The sequence below is a fragment of the Tympanuchus pallidicinctus genome, unplaced genomic scaffold (assembly GCF_026119805.1).
Source record: "Tympanuchus pallidicinctus isolate F22 unplaced genomic scaffold, pur_lepc_1.0 scaffold22, whole genome shotgun sequence".
In the NCBI taxonomy this organism is placed as follows: Eukaryota; Metazoa; Chordata; class Aves; order Galliformes; family Phasianidae; genus Tympanuchus; species Tympanuchus pallidicinctus.
In genome coordinates this window covers 14,916,607-14,933,962 of record NW_026294739.1, presented here as the reverse complement: position 1 = coordinate 14,933,962, position 17,356 = coordinate 14,916,607, and the positions used below count along the sequence as shown (strand labels likewise).

The following is a 17,356-nucleotide window of genomic DNA, read 5'->3' as shown; positions in this document are numbered from 1 at the left end:
GAGAATACTGCATGTATACACAGCATTTCCTGGGAATGGCCTCAGGCTGTGCAAGGAGAGGGTCAGGTTGGGTATTTGGAAAAAGATTTTCTCCAAAAGAGTGGTGAGAAAAGTGGCTGCACCTCACTGCCAGAGAGGTAGTGGAATCACCATTCCTGGAGGTGCTCAGGAAATGTTTAGACGTGGCACTAAGGGACGTGGTTTAGTGAGGTTATATTGGTGGTAGGTGGACAGTTAGGATGATTTTGTTCCCCTGTATTCAGCACTAGTGAAGCTGCACCTCGAGTACTGTGTCCAGTTTTGGGCCCCTCACTGCAAGAAGGATATTGAGGCCCTGGAACGTGTTCAAAGGAGGGCAACAAAGCTGGTGAGGGGTCTGGAACACAGGGCTGATGAGGAGAGGCTGAAGGAGCTGGGAATGTTCAGCCTGGAGAAGAGGAGGCTCAGGGCAGACCTCATTGCTCTCTATAACTTCCTGAAGGGAGGCTGTAGTGAGCTGGGGGTCGGCCTCTTCTCTCGTGTCATCAGTGATAGGAGCAGGGGGAATGGCTTCAAGCTACGGCAGGGGAGATTCAGGCTGGACATGAGGAAGTATTACTTTTCAGAAAGGGTGGTCAGGCACTGGAATGGATGCCCAGGGAGGTGGTGGAGTCACCGAGCCTGGGGGTGTTCAAGGAAAGACTGGATGTTGTGTTGAGGGACATGGTTTAGTAGGAGCTATTGGGAATAGGTGAACGGTTGGACTGGATGATCTTTTAGGTCTTTTCCAACCTTGGTGATTCTATGATTCTATGATTCTATGATTCTATGATTCTATGATTTTGGAGGTCTTTTCCAACCTTGGTGATTCTGTAATTCTATGATTCTACATCAAAACACTGAAGTAATATAAAAAGAAGCATTTGTTTTCAAATCACAACTGCAGTTCCTACAAGTTGCGAGTAAACTGTGCTTCTCCAGACCTGAACTTTGTTGTCTGAAGACAGACATCCATTAAGTGAACATACAATTAGCAGTTGGCTACATCTGAAGGGTAGGGACTGCGACTTGCCAAGCATTACACAGGCATTCAGGGTGAGAAGCCAGCTCGAAAAAGTAGTTTTCTGTTGATGTGGCCAGATTTTCTTGCTCTTCCCTGACTCCTCATGACAGCATCAGAATCCTGCAGCAGAGGGATGAAGGCCTGAAGCAACAGACAAAGCCTTCTGTCATCTCAATTTGTTCACGGAGCAAGGCACTGACGCAATGCTGCCGATAGGATGTGGCACATCATTAAAGACTTTATGCACACAAGGGTCTGAACAGAGCTCTGACATGGGAACAGCAATCTGAGTAGAGATTCAAGTGGAACTGCGTGGCATAGTTATCTTGCAATTACAATATGCAGAGACGTTACCTCCTTTCATGTGCATCCTCTTATTACTGCAGACCTGGGAGTGACTTGCTCAGCCACTGATTGAAGTCCGTTTGTGGTTTCATTTGGTCATGTAGCTCTTTTTGGCATCCATAAACTGAACATCACAGGGATCTCTGGGGACAAAAAGTCTATTCATTAAAGAAATTATTATCATATGATTGTGACTGTCTTGTCTAGAAGAATGTTCTCCTTCTGAAGGTGTACTGGAAGTACCAAGAATAAAGAAAGACGAAATTATCCTACTGTTTTTATAGGTATTTGATAAGAAAGATAAGGAAAGTAACAAAGCATATAAGGCCCATTGGTCAGCAAAGAAATCTTCCCATTTACCCATGGGTATTTTATTAACTGGAGTCACTCTGGGTACTGATCGAGGTGAAACTGGTTGTAAATGTGGGAAACAGCATCACTTTGGAGAGGTCTCCATGGCCGAAGGCAGAGCTGAGTCACCTGGCAACAGCCCCACAAAGTTGCCCACAAAGGAGCTGTGCCTATTTCTGCAAAGCCCTGCAAAAGGAAAAGGTAAGATCGTCTTGCCTGGAAATTCCCAGTTATCTTTTTATTGGGACAGTAAATAAAAATTAGGTCACGTTTCCTTTTTTTTTGTTTCTTTCCTTTGCTTAAGTGTGGGGATGTGTCCATGTGCTGCAGTTGCTTCATGTGCAATCAGTTGAGAAACTTAGGGCCGAAGGACTGCGTTTTCCGTGCCAGTGTTGACTGCTAATCTCTTGCACATTTGTTTGTTCTATAGCATCTGTGGCTGCCACCCAACGTTACCTCTGATCTGTAAATAATTGGTAAATGCTGAAAGCTGCTGAGAGTGCTTTCCATCCTTCTCGAAAGTCGCATGAGCAGAGGTGCTGTAGATGCTGGAAGGCAGCTGCATGGCAGAGCCGTATGTGACGCTGTCTGAGAGCTTTCTTCCACAGGAGGTTTAGATAAACAAGGTCATTGATTAAATGTGTCCCTCCCTCCTGCAGGGAACTGGCAGAAAATCAGCAAAGAAACAGCATGGCGGCAGCTGCTGGGAGGGAGGGCAGATTAGCAGGGCTTGTCAGGGCACAGTTCTTCTGTAAGATCAATTTTAAAGGGAATTTCTTGCCACACATGGTGTGCAACTCTCCTGTTCTCTTTGTATGAACACCTCACAGTGCTTGTCCCCATTGTCCTTGGAAGCAAGGAGGAAAACTCCCTGAGCAGGCAAGAAAGGTGTGAGTCAGCTTCTGGCCATTTACATGGCCCACTGTCGCATTGCTGCCTTAGCAAAACAGATTTCTTCTTTTAGCAGCTTAATGTGGTTAGTGCTTCACTTTGTAAGGCTGCTGGCTGCCATCGAGCTGGAGATTTAGGAGTGCGGATGTGATGGGAGGTTATTGAGCTGCTGTGCTATTAACTCATTTTTTTCCCCTTTAAAAGATACAAAATTAAATACAGAAATCTCACTAAATCTTTCTCCAAAGTATTTGGGAGGCTTATTTATGATCCTGAGTCAAGCTGTAAAACCTGGGATGTCATAGAAAGCAACCCAGTCCGAGATAAAGTCTGCAAGGGGAGAAGCAGGAATGGCAGTGTGATTAATTGAAGGCTCAGAACTGTCACCACTTCAGGTTTGGTCGGAGGATGTGATGTCTTCCCACAGTTACATGCCAGTCTGTAATCCTCTGCGGTGCCCACTTGGCCACTTCTGTCTCAGCATTCCCCTGTATTGTACCTCCTGTTGTTTTTCTTTTGTTTGCCACACACTGATTAACGACTCTGGGGAGTTGTGAATACCTGACTGCAAAGGACTTACAAGGAGAGGTGTAAACTGAAGGCAGGCAGTGGGAGTTGGTACAGCTCCACTTGTACTAATCTGGGATAATGTATTGCTACAAGCGGAGTGTAGTAATTATATTACTGAGTTGGGCTGATTCTGCCTTTCATGTTTCACAGCTGACTATAATTTAAGTTCATGCTGTGCAAATGTAGGGGTATTAATACTTGTCTGATTAGCAAGTCAGCTCCGTTACAAATTTTAAATATAAATAATCCTGTAGGGGTTATAGGAATAAATATCTTTTCTTTGACAAATCCTAAGTGTGGTTAATAATGATAAACCACCCTGAGCTGCTTGATAGATTGGGGAACTAGAGAAATGAAATCATTCCTTATTGTTAGTACTGTATAAAGTGAATTGAAGTTATACACCCATCCTTAAGTCTTGTGTGGGTTGGTGGGTTTTTGTTTTGGTTTTTTTTTTTTTTTTGGAAAAACTGCTCAGAAAGAATGGTGGTGCATTGGCACAGGCTGCCCAGGGAGGTGATGGAGTCACTCCCTACAGGTGTTCCAGAACCGCTGAGGGATGTGGGCAATACTGTTGGTAGGTGGATGGTTGGACTAGATCCTCCCAGAGGTCATTTCCAGCCTTAATGATTCTATAAACTCCTGGACATCCTGGTTTTGAGCACACGGACTGTTTAAAGGTAGTGATGGGACCCGGGCCACGCTGGTCCTGCAAATAAATATTGCTGATTGTGTCTGGAAGAGGAGGCATGAGTCTACTTATTAGCTTTGCATAGATAAGGTCATAAAAAATGACTTTTCTATTCTGTCTTCCCTGTACAGTGCAGGCATAAAGGTATGAACTATAGCTGCAGCATTGGGCAAAGTGAAGGAGACAGAATGATATCACTGAGTCACTTATTTCCCTAATTTGCCAGGTTTGCAAAATACTGCATGTATGTGGGAGGACAGGGCAGTTTCTTGTTCAGGCTTGTGCTTCATTTTTCAATAAAGACGCTTTCTCTTTCCAATGCAAGATAAGATCCCCTGATAATTGACACTATGCTTTCCCCCTTCTGTGTTGTGCAGTAGGTGTGAATCCCTTTGTTAGCAGATGATGGATTTTTGACGTGTTCTGTAAACTTACTGACAAATGGTCATCATAGCCAGGACTCTGAAACTGTGATTGAAACTGTAGAAAATAAACCAAGGGTAACAAAACCCTTAACAGAAGGGATGTACTAAAAAATAGAAATTAATAGCAATTAGAAATTTATATTTAATTGCTAGATACAGCATAATTTTTATGTTTTGACATTGTGATGTATGTTTGTAAACATTATCTTTGCGTCATTAATCCTCACTTGAGGAAAATGCTATTTGTGTACTGGCAGGCAAATCCAAATTTGCAACTACGTGTAAAGATAAATAACATTTGAGACTAAAACACCAGTGAAGTTTAACCTACTATTTACATTCTGGCATGTAACTCTCATAATCTGAATTCAGTAACTAGGAGATGAACAACTATGTATGTTTTAAGGTTTCCAAGGCTTCAGCAGAAGTCATTCCATGTTTTCAGGTTCTGGCTACCTACAGACAGGTTGGTATGGCTCTGGTCAGTGATCAGTCTGATCTGAGTAATGGGAATAGATGGGGTGCCAGAAAAGGGTAGGCAGTGATAAAGAGGGAGGGACAGAGGGAGGGAAAGAACTGAGACTCTATAGGACTCAGTCTGCAAAAACTGGCGTAACGAGGAGGAAGATCACCTTTCCCAAGCTGCAGTACTCTAAGCTGAAAAATCAGCTTTGAAATGCTGACAATTAGTCAAGCTTTAGTCATTTTGGTAATTTTTTTATTAAGTGTTCAGTTTCTCAAACTGCAAAAGGCACGCCAGCAATTCCCTCCTGGACCAACTCCTCTCCCATTGCTTGGAAACTTGTTGCACTTGAACTTTCAGTTTCATCGGGATCTTCTGATGGAGGTATTTATTTTCAGATACTCCTAATTGGTTAATTTTTGTCACAACTTAAAGCTGATACATTAGCAACCAAATGACATTTGTTACTCTTAGGAGAGGGGCAGACAAAGTTTGAATCATAGAATATCTTGAGTTGCAAGGGACCCCACAGGGATCATTGACTCCAACTCATCTTTATATATATGTATGAAGATGAACTTGATTCCTATATTCAGGTTATGTGAAATGAACTGGCTTCACAATAAGCTCAGTCCTCAGTGATTCTTAAGAACCAAACAAAGTTGTGGATAGAGTTTCTGACTCATTATTTAGCTAGGAGAATACTGAGTTAAAAAGATGCTTCTCCACTGCTGATAACTCAGCAGGGAGGTGTCACTGCCTATAGCAGAGGAGCTGAAACTAGATGATCTTAAATGTGCCCTTCCAATCCAAACCATTCTGTGATTCCATGATTCTAACTCCAAATGTGTTACTTGAGGAGAAATAAGTGACTGCTGTGACCAAGTGGATATAATTCTGGTGGTGCTTTACACAGAGTCTACCATCTTTTCTGTATCACTGTGGGAGTAGAGTCCCATTCTTGCATGAAGCTCTTTTTCCATTATTAACTGAATTTCTTCTGTCATACTCTTGTCTCTGTTTGGGGGTTTCTACTGTCTCCAATGGTCAGTGCTCTCTGTATTGTGACTTAGCTGCAACACACTGCAGAGCTGTTGACTAATTTGTTGTTCCACCTTCTCTCCTGGAGCACACAGAGGAAGCAGGTTTAATCGGTTGGCTTCCTCTTGCAACAGAAGGGTTACCTGGAGGCACAGAACCCCTGAGATGTGCACAGTGTGGCTGTTCTATTAACTAGTACAGACTTTGGGACTGGATATGACACAACCTAAAATGCGAAGTTTCCTTTGTTTTGGTGCCATGTTGCTGCAGCCTGTGCTTTGAAAGGAAAGTCACTTCCCCAGGGTCATTAAGATTGGCTACGGGAAGCTTCATTCTCAGAAAAGCAAGTCTGCTTCTAGCTGTAATTCTATTCATAGGGATGATGTTCACAGCATGAAACTGGCCAGTGAACAAATTTGGCCAGTGAATACCAAGTGTGGTATCTACTGGAGGTGTATGGAGCTTCACGTGTTCTCTTCTGGCAACTCTCCCATCTACAGCTGGCAAAAACTTATGGCAACATATATACCTTGTGGTTTGGGTGGACCCCGGTGATCATACTGAATGGATTTCAAGCAGTGAAGGATGGCATGACGACACACCCTGAAGATGTTGCTGGGAGAATGGTATCTCCTTTCCTCAAAGCAATGGCCAAAGGAAAAGGTGAGATTTTTCTTCACAAGGATAAATAATGCAGAGTAATGTTGACTTTGCAAGCACTTCTGCCTCAGCCTTGTCAAACCCTCTACCCTCCCATTCAGAATGCTCTCCCAATGGATGCTGCCCAAATCCCCTATCAGCCCTCATGCATCGCCTGCTATTCGTCGTGATACCTTTTGTCCTGAGCTTTCCCAAGCCTGAGAAACACTCCAAATCAGGTTATTTCTAGGTGACTTTTTTTCTCTGTGTTCAAGATGTGTGCAATCCTAGCTCAGGACTCAGCAATCTCGCTCTCTTCATGGAATAATCTATCCTGCTGCAAGGGATTTTGCTGCACGTTCCATGGACACACAGCATCCTGGTAGGTTTGGCAACTACGTGTAATACATGTGGCTGCCAAACACCTTCCATGTAGTTTGGATATACTGGGCTATGATTTGTGATTACTGAAATTTGACCACCTAAAGATACTTTTATCACAGTGTGTTCCCTGATTTACTCCATATACTTTTATCACAGTGTGTTCCCTGATTTACTCCATATATTTCACAATATACTATTTTTAAGTGAATCGTTTGTGTCTATGGTAAATGTTAATATGCCAGGGAATGCTCTCAGGTATTTTACTGGCAAGTGGTCGCTCGTGGAAGCAGCAGAGACGCTTTGGTATAATGACTCTACGCAACCTGGGAATGGGGAAAAAAGGCCTGGAGTACCAAGTGCAAGAGGAGGCTGCTCACCTGGTGGAGCTCTTTAGGAACCTGAAAGGTATCTATTTGCTGTGAAATTATACACTTTTCAGTCCTGGATCCATACCTTCAGCATGAAAGCTTATCCTCTTTCTAGGGTCAGAGTGGGTACAGAAAGGGATATCCAAACTCACTGAAGCCTGAAAAGCAGACTGAGTCTGTTATTACAAGTGGGAATTTCTTAAAAAACTCTTTCTAAACTTACTGAAGTAGCAAACTTCTGAAATCCCTCTTCCTTGGGTTTATCATTTATATATCATTTACTGAATGAACAATAACGTGGTGTCATTGAATTACGTGGCAAAGTCAATCATGACTTTTCCACAGTAGGTAGCTAAAGAGTATTGCAGAGATGAGTCCTTTTTCTAAATCCCAACGATGCCAAGTGCCATGACATAAATTGGGGATTTTAGTGTCTGTCTGGCTAAATGACTATTGGCAATAGACCCAAAAGTAGGAGGTGAGAGGGGAACTTCAGCAGATGATCTGGCTCAGTGTAGCATCCAAGCCAGGATCACTTCCATCCAAAACATTTTTGACAGATGTCTGTCTCATATCTCTAAAAAAAATCATCAGAAATAACTACAGTTTCAGATGTGGAGAGTATATAAACATTTTGTTCGCAGTTTCTATCCATCTGTTCTGCCTCTTTAGCTTTCCCTAGCACAGGAAGGGCTATGAGATTGTTTTAGAGCTATGCTCCAAGACTATGTATTATTTTTGTGAATTCACATTTATGCCACATCTGTCCTCATTCATGCCCCAGCTCAGTAAATGGAGAATTTTATGCAATCTCTATTATTTTCTTGTTCTGTTTATGTAAGGAACAGCTGAAGAAAACACTGAAAGTGAACTCTAGTTACTGTGTTTGCAGGAAGACCTATGGACCCTTCTTTTCCTCTTTTCCATTCTATTTCAAATGTAATCTGTGCCGTGGTTTTTGGATATCACTTTTCTGATGAGGACAAAACCTTCCACGAGCTGATCAGTGCCACAGAGAAGATATTTAGTTTTGCAGGCAGCTTCATTTATCAGGTGCGTAAATAACGGGTTGTTTTTTTCTGAAGTAGGTCAGAAATGAAAGGGCAGTTACAAAAATAGGTCTTCAGTACATGAAGAACTTTTTGCAACAGCACAAAAATAACACATATGTTCTCTGACAGTCCCAAGATTCAAGTTTTGTCTGAGATTTTTTGTTAGGTAGCCCCCATAAGATACAATGAAGGCCAACTTTGCATCCGAATTTTCTCCGTGAGTTACATTTTGATGTTTTCATCAGTGAATAAACTGGGTAATGGGGATTTTCAATGCCATGACAAATTCCACTGATATTTGAGTTTTGTAGGAAAAAGGAAACCAAAATGTTGATGAGGTAGTAAACCTTCAACAAATCTATCATGTGATAGTAATGCTATTCAGGTCACCTGTAATAAAGCTGCTATTTAAGAAGATAGAAGGAACGTCTCTTTAGTCCTGCCTCAGTAATACGGAAGGCTTCAGACAAGGTTCAAGATACTCTCTAAAACTGCACAGTGCAAAGACAAACTATAAACTGTGTCAGGAAGTAATGAGACAAATGTCTGCTACGAGCTTATAACATTAGTGTAATTAATTACGGAAAAGAGACTGGTGTAAACTAACAGATAACAGGATGAAAAAGGCAAATGGGACCAGCAATACCTTCCCTCAGATCCAGAGAAGTGCCTTACTGGGTTCTGGTGTGTAACCACTGCTGGTGTGTCACTCCTGCAGCTGTATGAAATCCTCCCCTGGCTGATGTGCCGTCTCCCCGGTCCTCATAAGAGAGTGTTGTCTTGCTATGATGTCCTGAGTTCTTTTTCAAGGATGGAGGTCAGAAGACATGTGGAGAGAGGGACACCAGATGAACCGCGGGATTTCATTGACTTTTATCTGGCTGAGATAGAGAAAGTAAGTGTTCGTTCTGCCTGGTCGCACAGTGATGAAGTATGTAGGGCCAAACAGACAAGGAAATCAGCCATTCTGAAGCCTTATTGTAGTCTGTTGAATTTCATAGGCTTGTTTACACAAACAATGCCGTAATAAGCCTGCTTCTCTTCCTCCCTGCCCAGGTTATTCATTTCTCTAGCAGGAAGTGTCCCATGAGCTAGAGAAGCTCTGTTAAGGACACAGTGTTTTCTGATTCAAACTTTGTCATTTTGGAATACCTTTGGAAGCTAAGAAGCAACTTGAGGTACCTAAAAAATATCTCCTGGAGGTGATGATGTATGTGTAGCTACTACCTCTGGTCATCATCTTTCAGCTAGTCAGGCTGCCATGTTCTCAGTGTTGGCACATGGGCTCGGGAAGAAGGTCATGCATCCTTTTTACAATAGATATGAGTGACTCCTACAAGATTTACTAAAATAAACACTTTAGAGGCAAAGATGCATCTTTTCACCTGAATTTTCTCTAATGGTTTTCTCTTTTACTCATTATAAGAATATAAAATATAAAAAATACTTGGATACCTTTTTTCCACCGCTTGACATCTATCCTAAACTGAGAGAGGACACGATCGTCATCATCTCTTGTTAAGATTCTTTTGTTCAGATGCTTTATTGTTTCTTATTTACCGCCCTGTTTGATATCTTACTGTGGAGACCAAGGCACAGAGAGTAACACATTGTGGGCCACATGTTTAGAAGTCCACTCTGGACAAACTGTAAAAGCTGCTGCTACTTTTTGCATAGAATCCTAGAATTGTTAAGTTTGAAAAAGACCTCTAAGATCACCAAATCCAACCATCCATGTATTGCCCAATATTGCCCAATAAACCTCATCCCTTAGTCAACAGGCGTAAGCCTGCCTGTTTCTTTTCTCTTTTACAATGAAATAATATTTCATCTCACGAAAAAGAGCAATGCAGACTTACAATGTACATTTGAGAAATGGTTCATTTCTTAGTACCTCATAGTCAAAAACTGTAACTCTGAATATTCTTTGTGCATGTTTCTCAGCTGCTTCTCAGGCAGAAGACATGAAGGATGATCTAACTTTTATGGTTTAACTTCAACTTTTTATCATAATCTACAGTCTAAAGATGAGGACAAGCCCAAGTATGATGAAGACAACTTGGTGCATGTTATAAATGATCTTTTCCTCGGTGGATCAGAGACCTCAAGCACAACCTTGTACTGGGGACTGCTCTATATGGTAGTTTATCCAGATATCCAAGGTGAGAGAGATTTTTCTGTGAGATACTGTGAGTACAACTACTGTTAATGGCGGAATGTGAAGAGTTGAATGCACAAAAGCCATTAGATGAGCTTGGCTCTGACCCTCTGAGAACACTAAAGCCAACTTGCTAAAATTACAGCAGCAGAAGAAAACAGAGCCCTGTCCTCTGAGCTGACCAAACCAGGTGGCTGAATGGTTCTCTTCCATTTCTGGCACAGCACAGTGCTAAGCACACCAATACTCCTAACATGCCACCGGATTCCATGATCTCTTACTGGCCAAACTAGTTGGCCAAACCTTGGCAAGTTTTAAAGGGCTGCCAGCTGCCCTGAGGAAGGCTTGTGGTTCTGACAGAGTCAGCTGCCTCTTCCTGTAGGGTTAGACTGATTTTAGTGGTGTTTGTTCAGCATTGCCATACTTGGATCAACTCTGCTTAACTCCTCTCACGCACTGAGAGTATCCGAGATGTTTATGTACATTTTGAAAGAAAGATTTAGATTTTGAGAAAAAGGAAACCAAGCAATCCCTACATACCTTCAAAATCTGAAGCTGAGTGACACATCCTACACTAACCAAGGATGCAGAGAGGAAACATCAGAGCTGGGATAAGTGTGGTCCTTGGTTATGATTCTGGGCCACACAGTTTTTGTTGTTTTGTTTTTCTCTTGAGTTTTACTTTCACATATTAAATTGAGATATTGTATGTTAAAGACTTCATATACTATGCTGAGATACTGAATGTTCCTATTTCTCTAAGAAAAAAAAAAAACAATTGAAACATTTGGTGCATTTTTCCCATCTCAAATGGTGAATATTTCTCCATAGAGAAAGTGCAGAAGGAGCTGGATGCTGTTTTGGATCCCTCCCAGACCATCTGCTATGAGCACCGGAAAAAGCTGCCCTATACGAATGCTGTGATCCATGAGATCCAGCGCTTCAGCAACATTGTCTTTGTTGGTCTGCCCAGGGTGTGTGTGAGGAACACAACATTGCTGGGTTACCCTGTCAAAAAGGTATGGATATTTCAATTTAACATCACCTCTTCTGCCTATAAGCTGTTCTCCACATAACCCAGGAGTATGGCCCCTGGTTACCTGCTGTGGGTTACCACTAGAAGTGTCATTAAAACTAGCAGTAGAAGCGGTCACCATCATGCCGTTGTACCAAAATCAATACTATTAATTCCCATTGACATGGCTGCAGGGCTGGAACTGATAATTTCCAATAAAAAATGACTAACAGCTCCCATTTTCTAGGAGGATAATCCTCTAACCACATGATATCCGCTCACTGAAAAGAAATGACAGTGAGGCAGTAGTAACTGATAGGTGAAGTGAGTCAACAGAACCGTATCAGTCGTTTCTTCCTTGCAGGGCACCATCGTTATTCCAAACATAGCATCTGTTCTCTATGATCCCGAGCAATGGGAGACACCTCGACAGTTCAACCCTGACCATTTCCTGGATAAAGAAGGAAGCTTTGTAAATCGAGACGCCTTCTTACCATTCTCGGTAGGTAAGTACACCAGCACTTTGAGAGGCCCCAGTAGATTAGACGAAGGATACAGAAGAGTGAGTATTGCTTCAGACAGCACCGTATATCTCTACTATTTGCTGCTTTTAAAGGATAGTACTGACTCGGTATCTGCTGACAATTCTGTGCTGTCAGGCCCCACAGTGCTCTTAGGACACTGCAGTGGGAATGCCACTTGAACTCCCTAGGTTTGTAGCACGTTGCAGTCATCCATTGGTGCTGATTTATTTTTCCTGTATTATTCTTCAGATGTATTTTTTCCCTGATAAACAATGTGTCTCCTGTGTGCTGGAATTCCTTGCAATCCCTTCCAAAGGAACAAGCTGAAAGAAAAAACAGAAATTCATCCTCATATACAAAGTTTCTAGTTACAGAACCAAAAATCCAGTTGCAAAATAAGGGAAGCAAGATAAAAGCACAGTTTGGAATCACATTCAGCAGTTAAGTTCTTACTCTGACAGTCTGGTTCTAGTATCTCTGCTGACATAGCAAGGTAGTCACTTAAGTGCCTTTCCAGGAGTGGTTTCTTAGTGCAAATGGAATAGCTGGCTTTTGTTTTTCCTCTATTTGTCTACTAATCTGGAAATGTGAATGTATTGTTCACTTGTTTACTTTATATGGTTTCTGTGCCATTCATACCCGCTGGTTCCAGGAAGAAACACTTGGTCAATTAACTGTAGGCCTCTTGCTTTGCCTGCACATGACCAAGCTTTGTTCAGATGCAAACGCCGTTGCTAGGCAATTTTGACCCACTGACTTTAAGTCACTAAGAAAGCATGTACAAACTACTGGCAGATTCTTTGGGACTGACCACGAAGCTCAAAACATCCTATAAGAGGAAAGTCATTTTCAGCCACATTGAGAAAGAAATGACGGTGATACCTCAGGGCTTTTCGTTTGATGATGCATTTCAGGAAGTTTTAGTTCTGCGGCTTTCAGAACCTGGCCCCGAACAAAACAGTTCCCTTTGCTTACGGCAAGAATGAAAAAAGTGACTGTCAAATAAGTTCCTAGATCTCACTGTCCTTGCCTTCTTCCTCCCGCAGGGCACCGGGTGTGTCTGGGGGAGCATCTGGCAAGGACTGAGCTCTTCATTTTCTTTGCCAACCTGCTACGGGCATTCACCTTCCGGCTCCCTGAGGGAGTGACGACCATCAACACGGAGCCCATTTTTGGGGGCACGCTGCAGCCCCACCCCTACAAGGTTTGTGCCATCCCACGCTAGGCTGCGGCCATCACAGACCACCTGCACCTCAGTGAACTTCCTCTCAGACATATAAATGTTCTTTGATCAACCAGTATATTGACATTAGTCTATCGCAGCACTATTCAGGAAGTGGAGACAAGCCAAGATCCAGACCACCAGTACTTCTGGTATGGTCCTTGTGAAGGTCCCAGGCATTCTTGCAAGCATCTATTATTTTTTTTCCCTGTTGGAGAGCATCTGAAGAAAGACACCATGGCTCCCAGTTGTGAAGATTGCATTCTGTGCCTGCCTGTCCTAGCCAAGTAGGATTGCCATGGAGCTCACTATTGAGCAAATGTCAGTGTGACTAAACAGAAGACCTCAGCAAGAGCTGAGCAGGCATCATTTCTATGAGTAGTCTGACCTCAAGGCATTTGACTCTGGAAAGTGCACATTTAAAGGCCTACTTTGGTTTTACTATCATGAGACACTTTAATTTGTTGGCAGGTTGGAAATAAAAGAAAATAAAATGGGAACACATTGGAATATGAGTGCATTAATGTCTGAGTTTGAGGTAAGCATCTCCCATGGATAAGACAAAAAGAGTCAGTGTGAATTCAAGTGAAATTTCACGATTACTAACAGTGTGAATGTGCAACTCAGCAGTATAATCATTGTAATAATGTACTACCAGTTTGTTTTATCATTTTTAAAAATTTGTTTTTTATGATGTAGAATCATGCTGACTTTGTCTGGGTTACTAAAAGGTTGGGACCTTCAGCTCTGTAATCAGACCTTCGCTCACTGAATGAACACAGTAACTGGCAGTAGAAGACCTTTATCAACCCTGCTTGGAAGAGGCATTAATTGCAGGGCGAGATACTCGCTTTGCCAGTGGATTTCACTGCTAACTGTTCATAGCAGAGGAACGTGGAGGTTTTGGAAGCCTTTCTAAACATCTGGAGCCTTTCTAAACACGCAGATGTTTCCCATCTTTCTGGGCCCTTCTCTTCATTATAACCTGTACTGCATTTCCAGTCCTCCATTCAATCTCATTGCAATCTCTCCCTCACAAGTTTCAGTTCCTGCTCCCATTCACTCCTTATCCACATAAACTCTATTTCAGGATTTGCCTTCTCTTTTGGTTTCCCACCACTTACATACCCTTTCATCACACCAAGGTTCTGTGCCCTCTTACACTTTTCTGCACAAGTATTATCGACACATCAGTGATGAGCTGAAAATTACAACCAGTGAGTTATAGGTGGCGTTTGGAAGATATCCTTTTTCCTTCTTTGTGGTTCTACACCATAAAAAGGACACCATAGTAACTACAGAGGCACTGATGGTAGCTCAGAGTAAGAAAATATAAATGAAGATTTGATGCAGGAATTCTGAAAGATCTTTTTTCTAACGTAGTTGCTTATAGGCACTGATCCTATTCAAGACAGACAGCTTAAGCACGGAGGTGACAGCCAAGTTCATCTGTAGCTATGACAAGGCAAATTGCTAGTGTTCTTGAGTCCAAATCACTTTTGAAAAGGATTCAAATCTTGGAGTTCAGTAAAGCTATAATCCCCGCTATAAACTTAGCATTAAACTTGTATGAGGACCACAAGTTTTTTTATACTGGGGTATAAATTATTTGGAATTAAATCACTGTGGTACATATGAACTTCCTAAGTTTAAAATGGAGAAGAATGTTACTAAAAAGAAGTGATAGCTACTGAAAGTCATGCTGAGATGGACCAGATCCTGGCACTGCTCCACCGCAACCCAGTATCAGCAGGCTGGAAAGGAACTCAGAACAGTAGTGGGTTTCACAATAGCAATAACTGCCATGAATAATCCAGCCTGCTGACTACATGCTGTATGAATTACATCTCTTGCTGCCTTTGCCCACTCTTCTTGTCATCTTGCTACTCACTGAAGAGGCTTAATGAGAAGACATGTTCTCATGGACTGGAACATTATGTCCTCTGAGACTCTCTTCGAGAACAGCTCTGCTTTCCCTCCCAGTGATCATTTTCTCTGTACTTGTCCAGAGTTGCAGACACCCAGCTCCTAGACTGGCTGAGAGATGTGCAGAATATGAGGACACAGCTGAAGTCATTCCAAGCCAGGAGCTGGAGAGATAGAATAACAGTGAGTGGTGGGACCATGGAAGAAACCACTGCTTCCATGTTGTGCTGAGGGTTTTTAGCCATGTTATTTTCAGGGATCCCTGGTTACTACTGTCCTTTAGCACTCTGTTGGTGGCTCCTAGAGGTGGACTCCATGTGCCCCAGTACAGTGAGCCATGAGAGCTTTGTGCCTGGCTGTGCTTGGCACAAAATAAACAAACCAATCTGAAGGAAACTGAGTTGGTTCAATTGGCTTCCCTCATCCCCTGCCCACAGCCCTTCCCGTTCCCCTCCTGCCTCTTCAAGTGCTGCATTATTTCCTGATCCCCTTGTCATCGCTGGTTACAGACCCTAGGCACACACCTGCATTACACCATCAGAGACCTGCCAGGTAGGAAGGCATACACCCTGGTGCCGATGACTGGGGTGGTGTAACATTTAAGTGAAGTGACTAACCCTCCACCCCATCTATTTTTTAATATTATCAATGTCAACCACAGCCTCAAGTCTCCGAGTTGTGGTAGCTTTGTCATCCTTAATAATATGGTTTAGAAGAGTTTGAAACCAGTTTGCAGGCATTTATTCAAGTGGATAAATATCCCAGCTGGATCTATTGTTTTTTAAACCACTACAATTCCTTTGGGAAAAAGCCAGATCATGTCACAGAACCAAGGAGGTGGCTGCTCTGCTTAATATTTGCAGGACAGCAGGAGTCTGAAAGCAGAAGCCTACAGGATTTATACTGCTGGACATGAGAGGAGAGAGCTGCCCAACTTTATATGGTGCCTAGAACTGCAAAAGTTCCAGTTAAGGACAACATTGCCAAGTTGTCTGATACTGACATCCTCTACTAATTATTTTTTTTCTTCTGTTTTTGTTTCATGGGAGGGTTTTCCAAGATACCAATATTTCAGGCTAGATACTTGCAAAAATTTATTCTCAGGAAGAGTGGTGGTGCATTGGCACAGGCTGCCCCAGGAGGTGGAGGGGGGGGTCACTGTTTCTGCTTGTGACCCAGAACCATGGAGATGTGGCACTGAGGGATGTGGTCTAGAGCAGTCACATACATGGGCTGATGGCTGGATTAGATGATCTTCTTGGTCTTTCCAACCTTAATGATTCTATGATTAGCCTAACAACCTTACGGCAGGTGGTGTGTTGAACTTCAGGGCAAACTATTTATCCTGGCAAAAGGAGAAAGCAGCAAGTAGAGACAAAAAGAACCTTGTATAAAAGCTTGGTAGAGTTTGCATCCTTCTGAAGATTAAAACCAAATGTTTTCTCTTCTGTTCAACAAGCTGTTTAGGAAAATGGCATGTGTCAAAGGCTCAGGTGTGTTGTCCCTGTTGATGCTCCTGCGTATGAAATTGTGAATCGATTGCTTGTAGTGCAGGAAACTGACACTGATGGGATTCCACTTTGAAAAATCCTTCTGTTGTACAACCATAGCACATTTGGGAAATTTTTTCTGTAGTTTTGAGGCCTAAAAAATTCTGTGCGCACAGCAGCCAGCAGAAGGAGAAACATTCACCATCTCTCCAATGGAAGGTATCAAATGCAACACAGACGGAGATGGCTTAAAAGAACCAGAAGGAGTGGCACAGCACGTCTTGTTGGTAAGCTATTTAACTCCTCACTGCTGAAGGTTCTGAACGTTTGCTTCTGTTCAAATTTAATCGGATGAATTTTCAGCAGGAAAATTCCCTTTGGGCTGTTTCACACCGACGCAGTGCTTCTCATTTGTCCCGTTCTAACAACCTTTCTTAATGCCTGTTGTGTGCTGCCAAAATGGAGCACTGACTAGTGGAACTATCACCTGGCACAGAATGGCTGTGCTTATGCTTTCTGCCATTCACTCCACATTAAAATGGTTCAATATACCACATTTCAATCTGTTGCCATAATCTTCTATTTTCCGTTTGAAAATCTTACTTCCAAGCAAAACCTTGACCACGTGCCTGCTGAAACATAGCTGAGACTGGAAAGAGATGGTCATTCAACTGGGAACCCTGAAACGTGAGCTGAAATGCACTTAATGTTATCCACTTCCCTCTGAGTGAAAGTCTTGCTGCTGGCTCTTTTCAAAGC

General features: G+C 42.5%; 1 protein-coding gene across 1 annotated transcript; it reads left to right on the top strand.

Annotated features, from left to right (window-relative positions):
- The first annotated feature begins 4,991 nt into the window (after window positions 1–4,991).
- Window positions 4,992–13,283, top strand: LOC128082145 (cytochrome P450 2J2-like). Its single transcript, XM_052686017.1, has 9 exons — window positions 4,992–5,162; window positions 6,320–6,482; window positions 7,098–7,247; window positions 8,103–8,263; window positions 8,981–9,157; window positions 10,283–10,424; window positions 11,252–11,439; window positions 11,800–11,941; window positions 13,006–13,283. Exons 1-9 carry the CDS (start codon window positions 4,992–4,994, stop codon window positions 13,182–13,184), a joined length of 1,473 nt encoding a protein of 490 aa, XP_052541977.1. The 3' UTR covers window positions 13,185–13,283.
- Window positions 13,284–17,356: the final 4,073 nt, after the last annotated feature.

Coding starts and splice junctions, on each gene's coding strand:
- LOC128082145 (XM_052686017.1), top strand. CDS start 4,992: ATGCTGACAATTAGTCAAGCTTTAGTCATTTTGGTAATTTTTTTATTA. Junction 5,163..6,319: donor ATCGGGATCTTCTGATGGAG/GTATTTATTTTC, acceptor TCCCATCTACAG/CTGGCAAAAACTTATGGCAA. Junction 11,942..13,005: donor CTTCTTACCATTCTCGGTAG/GTAAGTACACCA, acceptor TTCCTCCCGCAG/GGCACCGGGTGTGTCTGGGG.